General features: G+C 55.2%; 10 protein-coding genes across 10 annotated transcripts; 4 read left to right on the top strand and 6 right to left on the bottom strand.

Moving 5' to 3' along the window:
- Positions 1-84: 84 nt before the first annotated feature.
- Positions 85-769, top strand: PG986_001591 (uncharacterized protein; the record flags this gene model as incomplete). Its single annotated transcript, XM_066837813.1, has 2 exons — positions 85-322; positions 432-769. The coding sequence occupies 2 exons, from the start codon at positions 85-87 to the stop codon at positions 767-769; spliced, it is 576 nt and encodes a 191-aa protein (XP_066706706.1).
- A 384-nt stretch (positions 770-1,153) lies between these two features.
- Positions 1,154-1,786, top strand: PG986_001590 (uncharacterized protein; the record flags this gene model as incomplete). Its single annotated transcript, XM_066837812.1, has 1 exon — positions 1,154-1,786. One exon carries the CDS (start codon positions 1,154-1,156, stop codon positions 1,784-1,786), a length of 633 nt encoding a protein of 210 aa, XP_066706705.1.
- A 768-nt stretch (positions 1,787-2,554) lies between these two features.
- On the bottom strand, positions 2,555-3,636 carry PG986_001589 (chitin synthase export chaperone; the record flags this gene model as incomplete). Its single annotated transcript, XM_066837811.1, has 2 exons — positions 2,555-2,752; positions 2,824-3,636. 2 exons carry the CDS (start codon positions 3,634-3,636, stop codon positions 2,555-2,557), a joined length of 1,011 nt encoding a protein of 336 aa, XP_066706704.1.
- A 1,480-nt stretch (positions 3,637-5,116) lies between these two features.
- Positions 5,117-7,383, bottom strand: PG986_001588 (uncharacterized protein; the record flags this gene model as incomplete). The annotated part of the gene is made up of 6 exons (XM_066837810.1): positions 5,117-6,471; positions 6,536-6,661; positions 6,733-6,840; positions 6,909-6,916; positions 6,994-7,091; positions 7,237-7,383. The coding sequence occupies 6 exons, from the start codon at positions 7,381-7,383 to the stop codon at positions 5,117-5,119; spliced, it is 1,842 nt and encodes a 613-aa protein (XP_066706703.1).
- A 2,247-nt stretch (positions 7,384-9,630) lies between these two features.
- On the top strand, positions 9,631-11,295 carry PG986_001587 (uncharacterized protein; the record flags this gene model as incomplete). The annotated part of the gene is made up of 3 exons (XM_066837809.1): positions 9,631-9,769; positions 9,827-10,429; positions 10,490-11,295. The coding sequence occupies 3 exons, from the start codon at positions 9,631-9,633 to the stop codon at positions 11,293-11,295; spliced, it is 1,548 nt and encodes a 515-aa protein (XP_066706702.1).
- Positions 11,296-12,002: 707 nt separating this feature from the next.
- On the bottom strand, positions 12,003-13,650 carry PG986_001586 (uncharacterized protein; the record flags this gene model as incomplete). Its single annotated transcript, XM_066837808.1, has 2 exons — positions 12,003-12,947; positions 13,003-13,650. 2 exons carry the CDS (start codon positions 13,648-13,650, stop codon positions 12,003-12,005), a joined length of 1,593 nt encoding a protein of 530 aa, XP_066706701.1.
- Positions 13,651-13,953: 303 nt separating this feature from the next.
- On the bottom strand, positions 13,954-15,066 carry PG986_001585 (cytochrome p450 domain-containing protein; the record flags this gene model as incomplete). Its single annotated transcript, XM_066837807.1, has 1 exon — positions 13,954-15,066. The coding sequence occupies one exon, from the start codon at positions 15,064-15,066 to the stop codon at positions 13,954-13,956; it is 1,113 nt and encodes a 370-aa protein (XP_066706700.1).
- Positions 15,067-15,090: 24 nt separating this feature from the next.
- On the bottom strand, positions 15,091-15,686 carry PG986_001584 (cytochrome P450 4A5; the record flags this gene model as incomplete). Its single annotated transcript, XM_066837806.1, has 3 exons — positions 15,091-15,320; positions 15,344-15,563; positions 15,624-15,686. The coding sequence occupies 3 exons, from the start codon at positions 15,684-15,686 to the stop codon at positions 15,091-15,093; spliced, it is 513 nt and encodes a 170-aa protein (XP_066706699.1).
- A 693-nt stretch (positions 15,687-16,379) lies between these two features.
- Positions 16,380-17,868, bottom strand: PG986_001583 (uncharacterized protein; the record flags this gene model as incomplete). Its single annotated transcript, XM_066837805.1, has 3 exons — positions 16,380-16,848; positions 16,946-17,502; positions 17,659-17,868. The coding sequence occupies 3 exons, from the start codon at positions 17,866-17,868 to the stop codon at positions 16,380-16,382; spliced, it is 1,236 nt and encodes a 411-aa protein (XP_066706698.1).
- A 642-nt stretch (positions 17,869-18,510) lies between these two features.
- On the top strand, positions 18,511-20,426 carry PG986_001582 (uncharacterized protein; the record flags this gene model as incomplete). Its single annotated transcript, XM_066837804.1, has 6 exons — positions 18,511-18,713; positions 18,783-18,916; positions 18,977-19,100; positions 19,167-19,785; positions 19,872-20,223; positions 20,281-20,426. Coding segments are annotated over 6 exons (1,578 nt in total), but the record flags the coding sequence as incomplete, so codon positions are not given.

Raw genomic sequence — 20,426 nt, 5'->3', positions numbered from 1 at the left:
ACAGGCTCGCTTTTCTGGAAGTAGACATACTCAGAGTGGCTGATAATCGCGTCCCAAAGGCAGGAATCATTCAGAGACTACAGCATGGCTCCTAGCGTCCTGTTCGAACTTCCCATTCCCTCCCTGCACTTCAAAGGGGAAACGACTACAGAGAGTGCAACAGCGTACCCCAAGCCTCTCCGACTAAGCGGTGCCTTGGATAAATTTGACTATGAAGAGACCACCCCGGTGATCGGGAGAGAGTATCTCAATGTGAATATCGTCGACGACCTGCTGAGCGCCACGAATGCGGATGAACTGCTTCGGGACCTAGCCATCACCAGTAAGGCTTCATCACGTCCTCTACACGGCTGCAGGACGAATACTCATATATTTAATTACAGTCTCCAGGCGCGGTGTGGTCTTCTTCCGTGCTCAGGACAACCTCACAGATGAACACCAGAAAAGCTTCGTCCATCGCCTTGGCCAGCTCACAGGCAAGCCGTCCACCTCGACGCTGCACATCCACCCGGTCTTCAACAACACGTCCGAGTTCGGCGTGGACGACGCCGAGATCAGCACCAACAGCTCGCAGGCGCGCAAGTCCATCTCTCAGTACACGGAGGCCAAGGAGCGCCGCTACGACGCGGCGCTCTGGCACTCGGACATCCAGTTCGAGCCCAACCCGGCCGACTACACGTCGCTGCAGCTGACGCAGCTGCCGGGGATCAGTGGAGGTTTGGTCGATTCTGGCTTGGCCAATTTATATTCCAAATGGTTTGGCATATGATGTCAGGGAAATGAAGTTTGTTCTTGTTATGTCAGGTCGTTCGATAATTCTATGGTAATTGATTATGGGAAAGAAGGTAAACGTCCTAGAGTAAAACTTCGGTCTGCTGTGTCTAAACATTCCCGGACCGGAACGACAGGGAGCAGAGCTCAAGGAACGGCCCCACGCTCCCGGCATTGACAGCTTTTCCCACCGACAGACCATCTCGACACCAATCTTCGCCCAGTCAACATTTCGATACAAGCGCATTCTTCACGACAAACGTACACACACACACTCTCTCTCTCTCTTCTAGGCCTACACAAACACGAGAGCTGTGCAATACCTAGTGCGCCGTCTTCCAATTTGTACACAGCGAACCCACCCCAACCTCCAACCGACAAGATGTCCGACAAGATAACCGCCAAGAACCTCAGCTACGACCAGACCCTGCCGCCCTTCCTCGCGCGCCTGCGCGGCCACCAAGCCCCCGACGGCGGGCCCGACCCCATCCTCGCCGCGCGCCGGCGCACCGCGCGCGTCCGGACCGCCAGCGAGGAGGCCGAGGACGCGCCCCTGGTGCTCGACGAGGCCGGCAACGTCGTGGACATGAAGGCGGGCGAGCTGCCAGACGTTGACGGCGACGACGGAAACGCCACAGAAGGCAACAAACCAGCCCCGGAAGCAAAGAAGGCGACTACTACGGAAAGCGCAGACGGCGAGCAGGAGGGGGAAAACACGGCGAAGGAAACTGCGGCGGCCACCATCGGCGCGTCGAAGAAGCGCAAGGTGGGTCGGGTGATCGGCGCAGACGACGACGAGAAGGACGAGCGCGAGGTTTCCAGAGCCGTCAAGGCGGCCAAGGCCATCGCGGGTGGTGGTGGCAATAGCGACAAGAGGAAGGAGGAGGAGGAGGAGGAGGAGGGGAAAACGGCGGCGGCGGCGGCGACACCGACGACGAACCCGAAGCCATCTGGGGGAGGCAAGAAGAAGGCCAAGAAGATCAAGCTGAGTTTCGGGGACGACGAGGCGGATTGAGGAAGCGGCCGCTATTGCGACGACCAAATCCCACCTCTTCAGAACCATAATGGGCGACCCGATGGGTTGGCGTGCTCGAAGCAGCGCCTCGGTCGATGCTGCTGTCCAGGTTCTAAAGACGCCGCCCTCCCACCCCATCATCAGGCTACACTGGATGGCAGTCACCGTTATTGGCGGCCGTCAGACATATATTGCCACAAGTGAGCATTCTCGTCGATAACAGACGCGGAAACATGCCCCGACGCTTGTGACCTGCCCTGCAATCTCATCGACACTGACGAATCGATGGCACAAAGCTGCCATGGCGTGGGCGTCGCCACTGAGCTTCATGTTCGGCAAGGTATACTACAGGTAATGCTTCGGCATCCAAGTCTAGTCAGTATCTTCCCGCCGCGGGTCTTAGATCACACTTCCCAGTGCCGGTACAGAAGTAGATATTACTAGAAAGGGAATCGACTTGATGGACGAGTGAAGTCATAATCTCAATCATTAAATGTTTATATCACCGCCTGGATATACCACACCCAAGCCGCTGCTCTAAAACTACTTGATTAATCATTCAGTATAAGCTAAAAAAACGCCATGAACCCCTCGCCAATGCATGACAGGATGCCCCCCTGATGATATTACCCAGGGAATTCCAATGTGATAAGCCTTCACGCCCACTCCCTTTTCCGAAATATTCCGCCTCATAAATCCATACACTACTCTATATATATCAATAGAATGTCTCCTGATGCCGCCAGCATCTTCGACCGCGTCAGTCGCCTAGTATCGCGACATCCGGTTGCCATTCGAAGGCGAGTATCCACGGTCGTAGGCGCTAGATTGCGCGTACGGGCTTGGGTCGTCCATGTAGACAGTTGTTCGGTGATCTTCCTCAGGGAGGAGATCCTTGACCTCCCAGTTGTTCATTCGCATTCCCACGGAGAACTCCAGATCTTCCTTCGTGATGGAATCCCAGTACTAAACGAAAGCCATATCAGTATATACACAGAGGACACGACGGCAGCCGCCGAGGAGAATGGGTTACATACCTTGTAGACCATCATAACGGCTAGCAAGTTACAGATTGTAGCGAAGAATAGACCATCCAGATAGTGGGAGGTCGCGTTGCAGATGGTGGAGCTGAACGCGTAAAGGAGCACCTGGCCAACGACGAAGAAGAAGACGCCGAAGGCGATGTCACCGAGCGGCCAGCGGTCCTGCAGGGTGCGGGAGACGAGCATGACCTGCATCACGACGTAGACGACCAGCTGGATGGCGTTGAGCAGGTACAAGACGGTGAAGAGGCCGACGGTGTTGATGGGGCCCAGGCCAGCCCACGACTTGAAGGTCGCCAGGGAGACGAGGAAGGAGATGGCGAAGGCGGCGAAGGAGCAGAGGCGCAAGAGCCAAACGGACAGAGGGGTTCCGTCCTCGTAGAGCTGGAAGCCGACAAAGCCGTTGATCAGCAGGCAGGTGACGAGGGACGAGGTCAGGCCGGCCTGAATGGAGACGAAGTAGGGGTAGGGGTCGGAGCCGGGCGGCACGACGCCGGCGTCGACGATGAGGGAGAAGAAGCTGAGCAGCATGTAGAAGTAGAAGAAGGCGAGGATCTCCTTGCGGCCGACGGCGGTGAACTTGCCGCGGATGTGCAGGATCATGATGATGGTCATGGCCAGGGAGAGGATGTGCATGAAGCTCGATGCGCCCTCGAAGATGAGCGTGTTGGCCAGCTCAATGTTGCGGGCGTAGCAGTCCGGTTCGATGCCGACGCCGCTCGAGACGGCTCGGATGGGCCCTACAGAGGCGCATAGCGGCAGCGGCGCCGTCTCGCAGAGGGTGGTGAAGTCCCCGAAGCCACCCATCGTTACTTCCGAGGTGCGAAGAGGCGGGCGTTTGAATCCAGCGATCCTCCGGCCGAATGATGGGGTCCGGGCAATGGGGTGGACGAACGAATGCAGTTGACTATGAGTCGCGGCAATAATTCTATCGGGTTGTGTGTCGTCGGCTCGGAGGTGGTGAGACGCGAACGTAGTGGTGGTAGTCGTGCCGGGCGGCTAAGCGAGTGACGGATGTGAAAGTCGGTCGTGGATCAACTACTTACGTATGGCAGTTTGTGCATACATACATAAGAGGAAGAGGGTTGAAATGGCCAAGCGAGCGAAAGGCCTACCAACCTAGCAGCCAAGTATTGTCAGAGTGTGTTGATGGTGGAGGAGGTGGTTGGCAGGCATGCGGGCTGACTGGGCTGGTGATGGAGCAAGCTGCAGAGTCCCAGCACGAGACAGAATCCGGGCCAGATCGAATCAGGGCCGCTCACCCATTCTGCAGTCTGGTTGCCATGGGGAAAAGGGAGCGGGCAGGACTCGGCGGGCTTTGCATGCTTTACGATCCATGCTTTGGGACTAGATCAGGTAAACAGCGGAGACAAGGGGAGAAAAAAGGGCCAAGAAGGACCAAGGAGGACCAAGAAGGACTAGGGGTTATCGCTGGATCGGGACTAGGCCCCAGTAGGCCCTCCCAGACTTTGACGGTAGTGCCCGTGCAGGCCTTCTCTTGCACAAAAGTTGGAGCTCGTGTTCAAGGAAGTGGGAAGAAGCTGCAGGGATCACAGGGTCTATCATGGCCATCACCTTTCAACCCCCGAGAAGATTTTGGTCCGTAACACGCATCTATCCATCTATAGATCGTTGAATTACACTTTTGCAAATTCCAAGCAGTACTGCCAGACTTGCGTCATTTGTTTTGCGAAGAGAGAACCCGAGTACCCAATCATGGGCTCCAATCAAATGCCACTCTATCTAATACCTGGTGAGCTGAAATGTGCCCGCCGCCCATGACAATAGTCGGTACCACTTCAGTCATCCATTGGCGAGGTGGAGCCGTCATCGAATACAGATCCGAATGTGCCTGCCTCCAGCTGTCGAGACCCTCGTTTTACTACGGCTGCGGCTAATCGTAATCGTTTACAAGAGCGCCAGGTGGAGTTAAACGGCACGCAACTCGGGCGTTTGAATACGCAGGCATGAGACGTACCAAAACTGTCGTATCCTCGCGGCAAAGGACTCTACGCTTCAGATTCATCCGATGATAACAGCCATCGCGCCAACGTTTAACCTCCGTCTGATCACCGCCTCCTACGACTTTTAGTCTTCATCTCAAACAGCAGGTTATCTCCACCCCACATGACCTCGGGTTCACTGTTGGACGACACAAATTCAATGTTCCAATCAAGCAATCAAAGATTCTTCTAATCCTCATCGGCTATCGGGAAACGTGTCATTGACCATGAGCGGGCCTCCGCTCACTACGTAAACGCTGCTACTGTTCTTTGTCCGCGATTCATTACTTTGGAACTGCGACGTCGTCTTCCCACTGATCCGTAACAGCCCCATGGCTGGCATCGCCAACCAGCCTTGCATACTTGGCCAGAGCCCCTCGTCGAACATGCGGAACCGGTGGCTTCCACGCCCTTCTCCTCCCCGCCAGCTGCTCTTCACTCACGTTCACGATATCAATACGGTTCTTGATCGCATCAATTGTAATGGTATCTCCATCCTGGACCAGGGCAATAGGGCCACCGCGCGCCGCTTCTGGAGCCACATGGCCCACGATGAAACCATGAGATGCACCGCTATATCGGCCGTCCGTCACCAGCGCCAGGTTCTTGAGACCGGCGCCCATGATGGCTGCCGAGGCCGTCAACTGTTCCGGCATACCAGGCCCGCCTCGGGGTCCTTCGTATCGCACTATCAACACCAAGCTTTCATCACGGGAGATCTGCCCATGAGACAAGGCCTCGTTGAGTTTGTGCTCTTTGTTGAAGACGCGCGCTTTCCCGGTGAACGTTAGTCCTTCTTTGCCCGTGATCTTCGCCACAGCCCCGTCTGGTGCCATATTGCCGCGGAGGATCCGGATGTGCCCAGATGCCTTGATCGGATCGTTCAGAGGCCTGATGATCTTCTCATCTGGGGCTAGACTCGGCCAATCCACTACGTTCTCGCCCAGGGTCCGGCCCGTGACAGTCGGGATGTTTCCGTTGACAAGGCCGGCAGCAATGAGCATCTTCAGCACAGACGGGGTACCTCCGATCTTGTAAAGATCCTCCATGTAGTACTTCCCGCTCGGTGCAAGATCTGCCAAGAATGGCGTCTTGTCACTGACTCTCTGGATATCGTCCAGCGTCAACGGAACCTCGGCTGTGTTTGCGATGGCCAGGAAATGCAACACGCCATTGGTGGACCCGCCGAGAATCATGGTGACTACCAGTGCGTTCTCAAACGACTCCCTGGTGATCAGGTCACGCGGACGAATGTCTTTTGCCATGGTAGTCTTGATCACCTCGGCGGCGCGCTCGCATTCTCGTGCCTTCTCAGGTGACAGCGCTGGGTAGGACGACGATCCCGGCAGTGTCATCCCCATAGCTTCAATGGCCGTCGCCATGGTGTTTGCTGTGTACATTCCGCCGCATGCGCCAGCACCAGGACACGCATGTCGCTCGATATCAGCCATGACGTCGCTCGGGGTTCGGCCTGCGGTCCCTGGGTTTGACTTCGCTTCTAGGCGTCCGTACGCATATGCACCCGTCGCCTCATAACAGGTCGATACGTTGATCTCCTTCTCGAGAAGACTGGAGTGCCCCTTGCGAATGGTACCCCCATATATCATGATGAAGGGCCTATTGTGGCGGGCAGCAGCCACTTTGCGATAGGCAGTCTCAGTATTGGTAGCAAAGGCTGCGCAGAAGTAGGTCCCAGGACTTACTGACAACACCAGGCATGTTCTTGTCACAACCCGGGATCGATATATTGGCGTCATGGCGCTGAGCACACGTCACGGTTTCGAGGCTGTCCGCTATGAGGTCTCGCGACTGCAGTGAATACCTCATGCCTGCCAAAGTCAGCCATCTATCAACAGCCTGTTTACTTGAGTTGTTTGACCAGAGACTCGGGCCAACGTACCTTCCCCGCCCATTGTGATGGCATCGGATACACCGACGGCGTTGTACTGCCATGCCAGCATGTTCCGGTTCTCGAGCGACTTCTTGACGATCTTGCCGAACTCCAAGACTAAGAGGGCAGATTCAGTCAGACAAATCACAATGCTTCAAGCTGTCACAAGGCTTTCCAATACGTACGATGGGTGCTAAAAGAAGAGTGCCGTGATTAGTCTCGTCGAACTCGGAGGTAATTATGCAAATCTCATCTCGTCAAGAGTCTTACTTGCAGGGATTGCCTTCCCACCAGATGGTGGCCACGCCTACATGAGGGGCATTCTTCATCATCTCCTCGTTGGTCACACCGGCTCCGTAGAGCATCGCCTAAGTGAAATACAGCAGTCAGCACTCTAGAAACCGGGGAGTGTAAGCCAATGCTACAGCACCCCAGCCAGTCGTCTCTCTGTTGACAACACCTGTGGCTGCGATCGAGCGGAAGCTAGGAGGAAACGGCAAGTGACTCAAATACCTGGGCTCCCGGGAAGTCATGTTCTCTGGTAATTGAGTGTGACCATCGATTCAACGGGCCTCCGGGAGGCAAACAGTCGAATTGGATGTACTGGGGATCCGACTTGGGATCAGCCGCTGATGACGAAGGCTTGCTGTGAGAATCCATGGCTCAATGATATCTAGCAATCAATGAGTTTGACAGGTCTTGGGCACACCTCCCTTAAGATGTTGCATTTATTTGTGTGCTAGTCTACGGGAAGATACTGTCGGGTAACACACCACATACCCCAACACAAAACATATGGGAGGGCTCGCGCGGGGTTAGCGCGTGGGGTGACAGCACCCTTGATGGATACATCTGATGGCATGACATACCCCAGGGAAAGGCGGGGTGGGGGTGGGGGACTGTGGTTTGGTGTCCAAGCTATGTCGAAAGTAACCAATGAGCCTCTACGCAATTCATATGCGTTAGGCTCGGGTTCTTTAGAAGCGCGGAGCACAATCAGAAAACGTCAGAAGTACGGATGTTCACACGAGTCATGCAACTCCTCCGAAGCCGCCGATTTGAGAGGCCGAACAACCCCGAAATATCCACCTCCACCGCCTCCGGAGAACGCGCCTGCCTCCGGCGCTGCAAATTGGCACTGGAAAGGCATTCATCAGCTGCGTTGGTATTCAAATGCCCTGGTGCCATCGAGCTATCATCAGTCAGCGGCACATTCATTGCCCACGTAAGGAAGACTTTTGAGGGCGACATCAGACCCCGTTGCAGCCAAGATATTTCAGTGGAAGGAAGAGAGCCTCGAGCAGGTGGAACATACTCACGGCTCCCTGCATTCAAGAGACAGATCCCCTGAAAGTAGCATCCCGGAGCGGCTCGAAGGTGGGTTGACAAGCTGGTCGTCATTGAAACTCGCCATAGTTTGCCGCCAAGATGTTCGATATGGTCTACTCTGCAGTGTGGGTACGATCTGTACATGCTAGAACACATCTTACAAGTGCCGCGTCTTCCGATGAACTGGACTATTAAGACTCGCTCGCGGCAACGGTGCCAAAGAAGCCGTCGCCACTCGATTTCTCCACCTGTCGGTTCATCAGGCAGCCAGGGGCCGTGGGCCCTGATTTCAATCATGCATTACAAGATCATATTTATGCAGATCGAGGGGGGCGGGTGTCCTTACTAAGTCGATTATGTGCGTATAAACACAATAGAGGGCGACCAACGAACCCTCGATCGATCAAGTTCGTCAACAGCATCACCACTCGAGATGACCGGCAGGGTAAGGTGGCCGACATGTCTCTAGGGCAAGGCAGCCTGGGGGGGCATGTGACGAAAGTGGCCGACAGAAGACTGAGGTATGGTAGAGGTATCGAAATTCTGTCCGGTCCGGATTGAAGTGTGCGTTGCGCTGTCAGTCGAAATAAACATTTTTGGCTTCAATCCTGAGGGCTGGTCACATGGCAAAATCCTCCGCCCCTTTACTTTGATAGAAGCCAGACATGCGCTGGGCTTAAAGTTGCATCCAACGAACTCAATTTAGCCTTCTCGGTGACTGCGCTACCCTGGGCCGCGAATCCTCTGCTATTTTCAGTCTCTGCAGTCCAACGGCTCTTCCATCTCTCTTTTCGAATCCACCGGGACATGCCCTCGGGATGAAGCTCAAAAATGGATTATCCCACGATATCCATAACCTGCCTACCTGTGGCGGGCTCCGGGATCTAGCAAGCCCAAGACCATGGTGGCGTCCTGCTGTCCTCTCATCCTTTTTTCCTTTACCTCGCATTCGTTGAATGGCTGGTTGCCAGCACGCCGATAGAGCCGCATCCACTGGTATCACCAATCCCTGAACACAGGGATGTACTCTATCGCGGGATTCGCATGTGCTTCAGTGCCGGCGTGACACTTCGGGGAACTATCTCTTCTAACCGCAGTGTGATAGCACCCCAGGATTGCCACCCTGGGAGACGTGTTGACAAATTACAGGTAGCGAGGCCGAGTCGCCGATGCCACAACCTTGAAGCAGAAGGCAAGGGTGGTTGATGGGCGGAAACCATCTTATTCGCCTCCGTGCGAGGGACTGGCACTGGAAAGGGGAATGGCACAATCCCCAAGTCGCCATACTTATTACGTTGGCAATCTCTCTATATCTAGATCTCCATAACCACCACGAATGCTCTTTGTTATTCGCCTCCACATCACAACATCTTCGACATTTTTCGCATCGACTCTACCCGACATTTCAAGATGCATTCATTCGCTTCGTTTCTCTTACCAGTCTTGGCGTTAATTACGCCGTCAATCTCGGCGCCCCAAGTCGAGAATAACCGGCTTTCTACTCGGGCCGCCTGCAAGGGGAACACTGCTAGCACCCGCTCGCAATGGTGTGACTTCAACATCGATACAGACTATACGATGACCGCGCCCGACACCGGCGTGACTCGAGAATACTGGCTAGAGTTGACAGACCCCCAGCTTTCACCTGACGGTCGCCCGCGATACACCCAGGCTATCAACGGAACCATTCCCGGCCCGACGCTCTTCGCCGACTGGGGTGAGTCAAAGGTGCAGACAGAACAAAACGACGAACTTATCTAAACCATCATTCTAGGTGACACCGTGGTAGTCCACTTGACCAACAAGCTTGCCCAGTCTACGAATGGTACAAGTATTCACTTCCACGGTATTCGACAGAACTACACAAATTCTCACGACGGTGTCGTCTCCATAACGCAGTGCCCAACGCCGCCCGGCTCATCCGTCACCTACACCTGGAAGGCAGTGCAGTACGGAACGTCGTGGTACCATTCGCACTTTGGACTGCAAGCCTTTGAGGGCGCCTTTGGCGGTATCGTGATCAACGGCCCGGCTACGGCAAACTACGACGAGGACCTCGGCACCATCGCATTGCTCGACTGGAACAAGGAGACTGCCAGCTCCATGTGGCAAGCCTCGCAGACCGGCTCTCAGCCGACGCTGGACAATGCCCTCATCAACGGCACCAACACGTTCGGGCAGGATGGGGCTTCAGGCACCACTGGTAAGAGGTTTACCACCAAGTTCGAAGCCGGCAAGTCGTATAGAATGCGCCTGATCAATGCGGCTATCGACACGCATTTCAAGTTCTCCATCGACAACCACAAGTTGCTGGTGATTGCCAACGATCTCGTACCTATTAAGCCCTACAACACCACCGGCTTGACCATTGCCATGGGTAAGACCTCCCACGTTTCCTTCTTGTCCCATGTCCCCCATTCTGACACAAGACTTGCAGGACAACGATACGACATTATTGTCCAGGCAGATCAGTCGTCCGTGGCGCAGAACTTCTGGTTGCGGGCGACGCCGCAGACCCCTTGCAGCAAGAACAGCAACGCCGACAACATAAGAGGCATCGTACGCTACGGCTCGTCAACGGCGGTTCCCACCACTACGGGTTACACCTTCACTGAAAGCTGCCTAGACGAGCCGGCCTCGAACCTGGTGCCGCACCTGAGCAAGAAGGTGGGAAGCAGCCTCTACAATAACCTGCACAATGTGTCCATCAGCAAGAACGACCAGAAGCTGTGGCGGTGGTACCTGAACAGCACGACCCTCAAGCTGGACTGGGCCAACCCGACGATTCTCCAGGTCCATAACCAGATGACCAACTTCGGTTCGGCCGAGGCTGTCTTCCAGCTCGAGAAGGCTGACGAGTGGGCCTACACCGTCATCGAGACCAACTTCCCCGTCGCGCATCCGATCCACTTGCACGGCCATGACTTCTCCGTGTTGGCGCAGGGCACGGGTGCCTATAACGACACCGTCCGGTACAGCCTCAACAACCCGGTCCGCCGCGATACGGCCATGCTCCCGGCCTCGGGCTACCTCGTTCTGGCCTTCCAGACGGATAACCCGGGCGCCTGGCTGATGCACTGCCACATTGGCTGGCACGCTGAGCAGGGGTTTGCGCTGCAGTACCTCGAGCGTCAGAGCGAGATCCCCAGTGTCACCGATGTGGACGCCTTGAACAACAACTGCAATGCTTGGGCATCCTACAACAGCGCCATTGGCGTTTCTCAAGATGATTCGGGTATCTAAGGGGCGGGAGGATACGATAGAGGTGGGAGCAGTCACATCGACGATTATAATAGAAGTGGTGGTTGTATTAGATATACGGATGAGGAGGATCAGGGTTTAGGTCAAGTTGACGAGCGGTTTTTGTTGCTTTAGTACTCTAGATTATTCCTTTTACCTCTTTTTCATTTGTCTAGTGGATGAATATAGATCGATGTCTTTATTGATTTACGGTGTATTCTTACTCGTACGTGTCTTTCCTGCTTTCCCTTCCTCGCACACTCAACAGTTGTCTTGATGATCCTTGCACGGACCAAACCAAATCAGCAGTACCTTTAATTACTCCTATACAGTCCTTGGCAAGGTACACAAATCCCTCAACCTTTCTCACCGAGCAATGCGTCCATCTTTCAATTCTTGGACACAAAAGGCTCCGTGGTGGCATTGGCGAATCACCTTATACTAGAGTTAAGTGATACAGACTCTAGATCTATCCAGAACAAATACCTCGACCTTTTTGTATTTACCGCAATCGTCTTTTGCTTTTGCTGATTCATGAGTGCATAATGACCTACTTTCCCGGCAGTGAGTTTGGATAGTTGTTTCTTCATTATGGGCAGTCAAAGAGATCCCCCTTTACAATGAAGAGTAACGACATGTTCGTGCCGGACCAGAGCCCATATGATGATTGGAATCAGCCTATGAGCAATAGACCATTGCCGAGCTGCTGATCATTCTTCTCTGCTGTCGCTTTCTTCTTCGGAATCGCACAATATGTCCTTTTGGCCATCCAAGCACGGCGACCAGCTGAGGACCCTGACGGCCTTGACAGGCATGGGAATCAGGCGGTCTAATTCGACGGCCCAGCCGATGGTACAATACGTGAAAGAGATGCAGTCATCCCAGACGGCCATGAACGAAACGGGCCGGCTCAGCCCCAGCCCGGGACTCGAGGCGACAGCAAACCCGCTTGACGATTCCGACAGGAAAGATGGCAGATGGGCCCCCGGCTCTGTCGGCACCGTCAAGATGTAGATGCGGCCATCGACCTCGAACAGGATCCGGCCGTTCCGGATCGAAAGCCACCCGCCCATATCGAACCGGTCGCTATCGCCTTCGGAGACGGTCTCGATGATGGCGGTGCAGTTCGAGGCCGCCGCCGACTCCGGATCCGCGAGCAGCGCCGGCCAGTCCGAGCACAGGAAGATGCGGCCGGCTCGCGAGACGCCGACCATGAAGCTCCCCGAGAGCATGCCGGCGCCCCACTCGTCCTGCTCCAGCGGGATCTCGGACACGTGCAGCTCGCCGTGGTTGGGGTGCCGGCCCTTCTCGGGCCTCAGGGGGACGAAATGGCTTCCGCCGCTGGGCAGGGGTATGACGCGGTTGGACCCGCGCGCCCGCCTCTCGAGCACCGCGACGCTCTCGAGCACGAAGCTCTCTGCGTCGTCCTCGTCGTCGGTGTAGTGGGGCTGCTTGATGTGGAAGACGTTGGTGCACGCCGCCGGCTGCAGGCGGCCGAGCGCCTCCCCGGTCGCCTTGTCATGGAAGTGGTAGCCCTTGCGGGCCATGGAGTACATGACGGCGCCCTCGCCCTGGTCGAGGTGGCCGACGGCGCCGCGCTCGATGTCGATGTGCGTCCGCAGCCACGGCGACAGCTTGTGGTTGTCGCCCTCACCCTTGCCCGGCCTCAGGTCGTAAACGAACCCTTCGCCGTCGGACGAGACGACGCACAGCGTGTCGTACGATAGCTGGTACCCCCCGCGTCTCGCACTCGTGGTGCAGCACGGCGACGCGGGAGAAGACGCCGCGGCTCCCCTCGTCCTCGTCGTTGGCCTGCCAGACCTCGATGGAGTTGCCGAAGCGGTCCCAGGCCGCGACGCCCCTTTCCATGTCGTACTCGAGGTGGGCGAAGGGCCGGACGTCCCTCCGGGACAGCTGCCAGAGCAGCTCGCCGTTGTCCATGTCGGTGACGTGGAGGCCCCCGCCCTCCGAGGTCGACACGATGAAGCGGCGCTTGAAGTCCATGCGGAAGCGCCAGACGGGGTCGCCGCCGATCTTGTAGGTGCGGCCCCGGACGGCGGGCTGGTCCGACTGCCAGTTCCGCCGCACCTTGGCCTGGCGCTTGCAGAGCTCCCGCCAGGACTCGACGCCCTGGAAGTAGCCGGTCAGAGACCGCTTCTCCCGGAGGAAGGCCAGGTCGCGGCAGCCGTCGGGGCGGTCCACTTTAGTCGGGGAGGCGTAGATGGCCTCGCGGTGGGCGTGCTGGATGAACTGGTGCCATGCTCGCGAGGCCTGGGTCAGGCGACCGGCTCCGGGGAGGTCGAGAAAGTGCACGATTCGGACGACGACCTCGGGGGGTAGCACGGCTAATGGATCCATTCTGGGCGTCTGTCGTGCTGTGCTGGGAAATTGCTGGCTCGAGGTTCGAGGTTTGCAGAATTACGTGACCGTGACAATCCAAAAGCTACGTCACATGCAATTATGGACCCAATTATGTCATAATAACCAACTACCTAGGCAAACACCCGCCTCCAACTCATCGTTCAATCAACCAGCTTTCATTGATACCTACCTGACCTTGGTTTACGTCGCAGCCTGCATTGCGACCTTCATCGCGACCACCTAGTTTTCCTCACTCCCTACCTCCATTTTGGGTCTTGCTACGAAATGAGTTGGCACTGGTCATGCCAGCTCAGCACAATGATGCCCGCGTGGGCGGAAGACCAGATACGGCCCGTCGTGGTTCGCGTTGAACATGTCCAGAATCTGAAACTCGTTGACGTTCGCGAATCCTTTCTCCACCCTCTTGGTGCCTTGCCCAACTTCGCCTAGGGCACCTGGTGCCCGGTCGAAGTCGAAGTACCACAGCGTCTTGGCCATCGTCAGGCTCACCTCCAGGTACGCCATCGCCCGCCCGGCGCAGGACCGCGGCCCCACGAGAAAAGGCGCGAATGCTCGATGCTGCTTGTCGCCCGGGTCGTCTGACTCGAGCCACCGCTCAGGCTTGAAAGTGAAGGCGTCCGGGAAGTACTCCTCGTTGTGGTGGAGCGCGTAGAGATTGACGCCGAACTGCGTGCCTGGCGGGACGACGTGCCCGTCGATGACAAGCGGCGCCGTGCCACGCTCCGGATCGTCGGCTGCCTGCTCCCGCCATGGCGTTGTCAGGGATGGTGGCGCCATGCGCAACGACTCGTCGATGCAGGCACGCAGGTACTTGCAGCCGGCGAGCGCGGGGCCGCCTTGTATCTCCTGGGCCGAGGAGAACTGGCTCCGGATTTCGTTCGCCAGCTTCTCGTAGCACTCCGGATACCGTGATAAGTAGAAGAAGAGGGCGCTGAGGGTCGTCGCTGGCGGCGTCCCGCCCGCCGTCATGAAGGATATCGCCTCGGGCCAAAGGATGCCGTCATATATGCCCCCCGGCTTGGTGTGCTCCCCCATGACGGCGTAGAGACCGTGTTGGCCTCTATCCCCCTCCGCGACGCGCGTGTTGACAACCTCCCTGATGATGCGTCGAAATTCCTTGCCATCCTTCGAAGGCAAAGACGTAAGGATGAAGTCCAGCGACTGCAAAGCCGGGAAGTGCATGAAGGTGGCGACGCGCATTTTCGCCATGGTCAACATTCGGATCATTACGCGGTTGGCCTCATCTGTCTGAAGCTTCAAGTCACACCCGAACGCCAAGTGACCAACCGTGTCGAAGCCGAGCCGTTGACATCGGTCCGTCATGTTCTGAGGCTCGGATGAGTGGCTGCCCTGTCGGAGCAATCGCAGAAACACGTCAATCTGCTGGGACATGGTGGGTTCGAATATCCTCATAGATCAATCGTTTATGGACTGGCCCATAATCTGCCGCTTCTGGCGATGCAGTTCCCGGTCAAAGGTGCTGAAGATACTTGGGTTGCCTCGCAGACGCGAAGCCACGTAAAGATGTGACTTCGTTACCCTTGGGTTTTGGTAAATGTCTGCTGGAGGGTCAGGCACGTGATAAAAGTTGTCGAAAGGAATGACCGATATCACCTTGAAAAGCAGTAACAGAGTTGAAAAGAAGCCTGTCCGGGTTGTATCGTATCACGGAACCTTTTTTGGGCTCGCTTTAGCATCTTGTCTCTTGTGCAGGAGTCGCCTTTCTGCAAGCACTGACCGTATTTGGCATGATTCAGCCATATGTTTGTATGCGTTCGCCTCGCGAGCGCTTGGAGGCCAGCGTATCCATCTGTCAACTTGGCTAGAAATGGCCCGGGGTACTTTGCTAGTGGATGAAGAGTGACGCGATACGCGATGGCAAGAATGATCTGTTTTCACAAATGATCAGTGAAGCTCTCCTGGAGCCGTTGACGTCCTGGAACTCCTACATAGGGTATTAAAGCATAAGTAGCATAAGCTACAAACGTTGAGATGATGTTACCCAGGCTCATGCTGGCGTGCTGATAATTTTGCGGCACGGATCTGGCTGGGCAAATAGAAAGATGCCTCAACCCGAACAGAAAATACTAGTAGACCGAGTTTGCAAACCGTTTTTTGTTTCCTAGCAGATACCGGCAATGTGGCAGGCTGCTACCTAGCGATCTCAAGCTCGTTCTAGGGGAAGGGCATCGGATTTCTCGGCATAAACATCGAATCAGATGGAAAAAGAGGTAAGGCAAGGGATGAAAGGCTACCCCGCTCAGCGGCCCGGCCGGGGTGTCTGATGGTGACACGGCATACACGATATCGATGGAGGGAGGGAGGGGAGGGACAAGGAAAGTACATGCAAGTATGTAAGTACTTCATGTAGCACGCATTGACAACCAGTCAACTCACCATTCGTCAAATATGTAAGCATATATGCGTGGCCCCCAACGCCACCCTTCTTTCTCCACCCTCCCACGCATCCATCGATTGACTGTTGTGAGAATGAAGGACGTGGACAATATGCTACGAAATTCATGCCATGTGAGGGGCAACCTGATTTAACCAGCATGGCGACTACCGAATCCAGGGCACAGAGCACAACGGCCTCTTTTAGTATTTACCAGTATCATCTCGCAAGGTTGTGTCAATCGTGATAAATGATATTCTGAGCCTATCTCTCATGTAGTCAAGCCATGTCATGCCTCGTGCCATTTTGCCTATTGCGACTGTGTGGTGGTGATCCAGGGATGCTGGTCTTGGAACAGCGCGGAACTGTCCGTGTTGTGTGCTTCTTGAGTGGAGAACTCGTTGGTTTTGATGATGCCTCTGGGTTCCCCATTGGGCTTGACCTTGGCTGCTTCGAGGTCCGCCAAGGGTATCTCCTCCCTCATACGGCGATATGCCGCTTCACCAGACTTCTGACTTTCCCGGGGCGAGCTGCGCCGAGAGCCTTCGCGGGAGCCCCACGGCATCCGGGTCCACGATCGTACCGAGTGGGCGATCTTCGTGATTAGGTGATTCTCGGCTCTGAAAATCTTGGGTACAGAGGTTAGACAGAAGATCATCAGCACGCATGTCCCTTCAGCAAGACTCCAGAGCTCCACCACAACAGAGTGGTAGGTCGCGTCGTCGTCGTAGTTCTGGTTGAAGGTAGCGTGGACACGGCCGGCTGCACAAACGCAAGCCCTTTATTGCAAATAGGAGAATGAGTCAGCAAGGGTACGATGTATATGAAAACAGACAAGGGTGCAATCACGACCGGTTGCTGTTTACAGAGACTTACAGCAGACCCACGGAAAATACGAGAGCAACACCGAGTTTGTGCCTCTGCGTCGTGTTGAGCTTCCAGATAACCCCTTGAGGAAGAAGTAGGATGGTCAAGTCAAAGCAGAGGTTGAAGACGATGACAGTCTCGTCCATCTTCTTTCGTTCGAAGCAGTGACCCGGCTCCCAATCGCGCCAGGCCTTGCTTTGGGGGATGCAGATATACCATGTCGCAATGATGGCAGCCACATAGAGCATCCCGTTCATGGAGATGACGGCATAGCTGATCCAGAAGAATAGGTTACGTCCAGACGGGACAAAGATGTGTACCCATTCAACCAGTACAGCAGCCTTGCCAAAGATCATGGTGAGTCCGTAGAAAGTGACGAAAGCGAATGTTTTCTGTCTGCGGTTAGCGATGCCAAGATATTTCTTGGTCATGTTATCGCCACCGTAATCGATCCATACCTTGATATGTGGCTCGACGTCCCGGACTCGCACGTCCCACAGGTGCACCCAGAGGCCGGGGGACTCTGCCAGAAGGACTAAGCAGACAAAAGCACCAAGGAAGTTCCTCTGTGGAAATCTCAGCTCTAATTTCTCACCGTCATGATGACCGGACGTAGTAGCAGGAGACCCGTACGTATGTAAGAAGCCCCAAACCTGCATATAGCGAAGGCCCGTTAGCGTTCCATGTCACGAGGGTGAGTATGATTCTGATAGTGGCGCCACACCGTCTTCTATCCTGATTTTCCTGGAGCAAAGCAGGCGGGAATAGGCTCGAAGCAATACCGCCGTCGTTGCGATGGCTACGAAGAAACCAATAGCCACAAGGCCGCTTGCATTGTGGTTAGGCGGGTTGTCCAATTGGTAAACACCGTCAGGAGACTTCTGAGCCGGGCCAGCGAGTATTTGCGCCAGCACTTCTGGTGGGAGTGACATGTCGAGTCGGATGACGCGTGCGTTGGGCCAAGAGAAGGAAGGAGAATCTTGGGGAAAATAGGCCATCAAACGGGAAACCTGGCGCCCGCTTTACCGAAAAGCGCTCTTGCTTCCTGCCTCGATATGTATCTAGGCATGTATATATAAGCAAGCATGAGCGATGGCGCCAGAGTTGGCAAAGGATCCCACGATGGCGCCGTGCCATGGCATAGCCTACGGTCAGCACGGAGTTTGCGTTGATGTGCCTGTTGACGGTGGGTGGTACAACAACCAAATAAATGCCTGAGGTGGTCTGTTGGCGACCCTCTGGACCTGCAGTGTATATTTTAGGTACGTTCCATTAGCAGGCAGGCAGCCCCGAACTTGCATTGGCACTAAAAATAGGATCACTCCAAGATTAAATGATTGAACAACCACCAACCGGGCGAGATGCATTGCATTTTCTGGTTGGATTTATGCCAACCCGGGACGTATTGCTTCCGCGTCACACATAATTGTGAGCAAGCACATTACCCAGGAGGTACGTACTTTATGTGTGTACATGTCGTCTGGACTTGGCCGTTTTCGTGTCAACAAACAACAGCAACCTCAAACACCAACTTCCTGACCACTCCATTTTACCTATTGTACGGCACAGCAGCAATGGAGATCAAGAAGAAGACCTCTCCCTCTGGTGGCCAGCTGCTACCCGACTCCTTGGCAAATAACGAAGCCAAACACGCCTCGGCCACAGTCCTTGGCAGTTCCCAAGACGCTCCGGGCCCCAATGCCACCCCGGGCTCCTCGAGCAACGACGGCTCCCAGGAGTATCTGCAGGGGAAACGCTTCTGGGCTGTCTCAATCGTGTACGGATAGCCAAGCAAAGCGTGTCCTGGTTCTGGCTACTGACCATAATCTTTTTCCTCTTCCCGCAGAATCACGGTGCTGCTTTTTCTCGTAAACATGGAGGCCACCGTCGTAACCACGGCACTGGTGGCCATTACCAACGAGCTCGGCGGCTTTGATATCGTTAGCTGGATCCTGTCGAGCTATATTCTAGGCTATGTCGGTCAGTTCCTGTCGGCTTCCCGGCTGTTTTTGTCCATGTCAATGTTGACTTTTTGCGTAGCATCCATCGTGGTCGCTTCCAAGCTCAGTGACATGTATGGCCGCAAGGAAGTCACTCTCGTATGCTTGGCTCTTTTCATCCTATTCTCAGGCGGATGCGGGGCTGCCGACTCCACTGCGCAGGTGTAAGAGATCAACCTTCAGCCATACCTGGCCCTTATTCTTATTTGGTTCTAATTTGCTTTGCCTAGTATCGTTCTTCGGGCGTTTCAGGGGCTCGGTGGTGGCGGCTGCTTCGCACTAAGCACCATATTGCTCATAGAGCTGGTCCCTCCCCATAAGTATGGGGAATTCGTTGCCTACACGGGAATTGCTATCGCAATCGCAAGCGTCACTGGGCCGCTTATCGGCGGTGCCATCAGTGCCCATACCACCTGGAGATGGATATTCTTGATCAAGTATGATATTCTCTCTCACACCCTTGCACTTTCCCAGTCGTGTCTGATCAGAAACTCCAGCGTACCGATCGGGTTTGTCACTTTTATAGTGGCATACCTCGGAATCCCTGCAGGATTCCCGAGCCACCACAAACGAAATACAGACTCCAAGCACAGAACTGGAGTCAAAGGCAGCCTGGAGAGGGTGGACATACCAGGGTCGATTTTGCTTCTCATGGCGAGCCTCTCTTTGACCGCGGCCTTCGAGCAAGCGGGAACTCGTTATGGCTGGAATTCCGCTCTTATCATCGTCTTGTTGGTGTTGTCGCCTCTACTCTGGGGAGTACTAGTGGCCTGGGAGCGCCACGTTTCACTGGCAAAGGGGGTTCGAGAGTCGGTACTCCCCTGGGAGTTTCTCACCAACCGGGTCTTCGTCGGGATGCTTTTGTGAGTTTCAAAGTCTATCCATAAATTCAACCAGTCTCTTACCCTGGCCACTTAGGGGCTTTTTCTTGTTAGGGGGCGCCTATCACGGTAACCATATTTCAGCTCACCGAACGGTTTCAGCTAGTCAACGGTCTCTCGGGGTTTGACGCCGGTGTTAGGGTGATTCCCTTTGCTGGTGGCATTACCATAGGTTCCAGCGTCGGAGCGAAGGGCGCCAGCCGGATGAGAATCCCGGCTGTATATGTTGTGCTGACAGGATCAGCTTTACAGATTGTCGGTCTGGCATTAATCACGACACTTCCGACATCATCAACAGTGATACCAGGGACTTATGGCTACCAGGTTGTAGCCGGGTTTGGTTGTGGTATAAGCTACTCAGTGCTATACCTTATGATACCATTCACAACAGGAGCTCGCGACAGAGGTGAGTGTTTTCTATTTCCATATACATGTCCCTGCTACTGTGGCTCACTACCAACAGCTGTTGGTATGGGGACGGGAAACCAATTCCGCATGATGGGTAGTGCTGTCGCTCTAGCCATTGCGACCACGGTGTTCAGGAGCTATACGGCCGCGTCGTTTGCCCGCTTAGGCATCGATCCGAGTCAAGAGGTGGACCTTGGTCAA

Source organism: Apiospora aurea, assembly GCF_038362705.1.
Source record: "Apiospora aurea strain CBS 24483 chromosome Unknown utg000001l_segment0_segment0, whole genome shotgun sequence".
Taxonomy (NCBI): Eukaryota; Fungi; Ascomycota; class Sordariomycetes; order Amphisphaeriales; family Apiosporaceae; genus Apiospora; species Apiospora aurea.
This window is presented reverse-complemented; position numbering and strand designations above follow the sequence as displayed.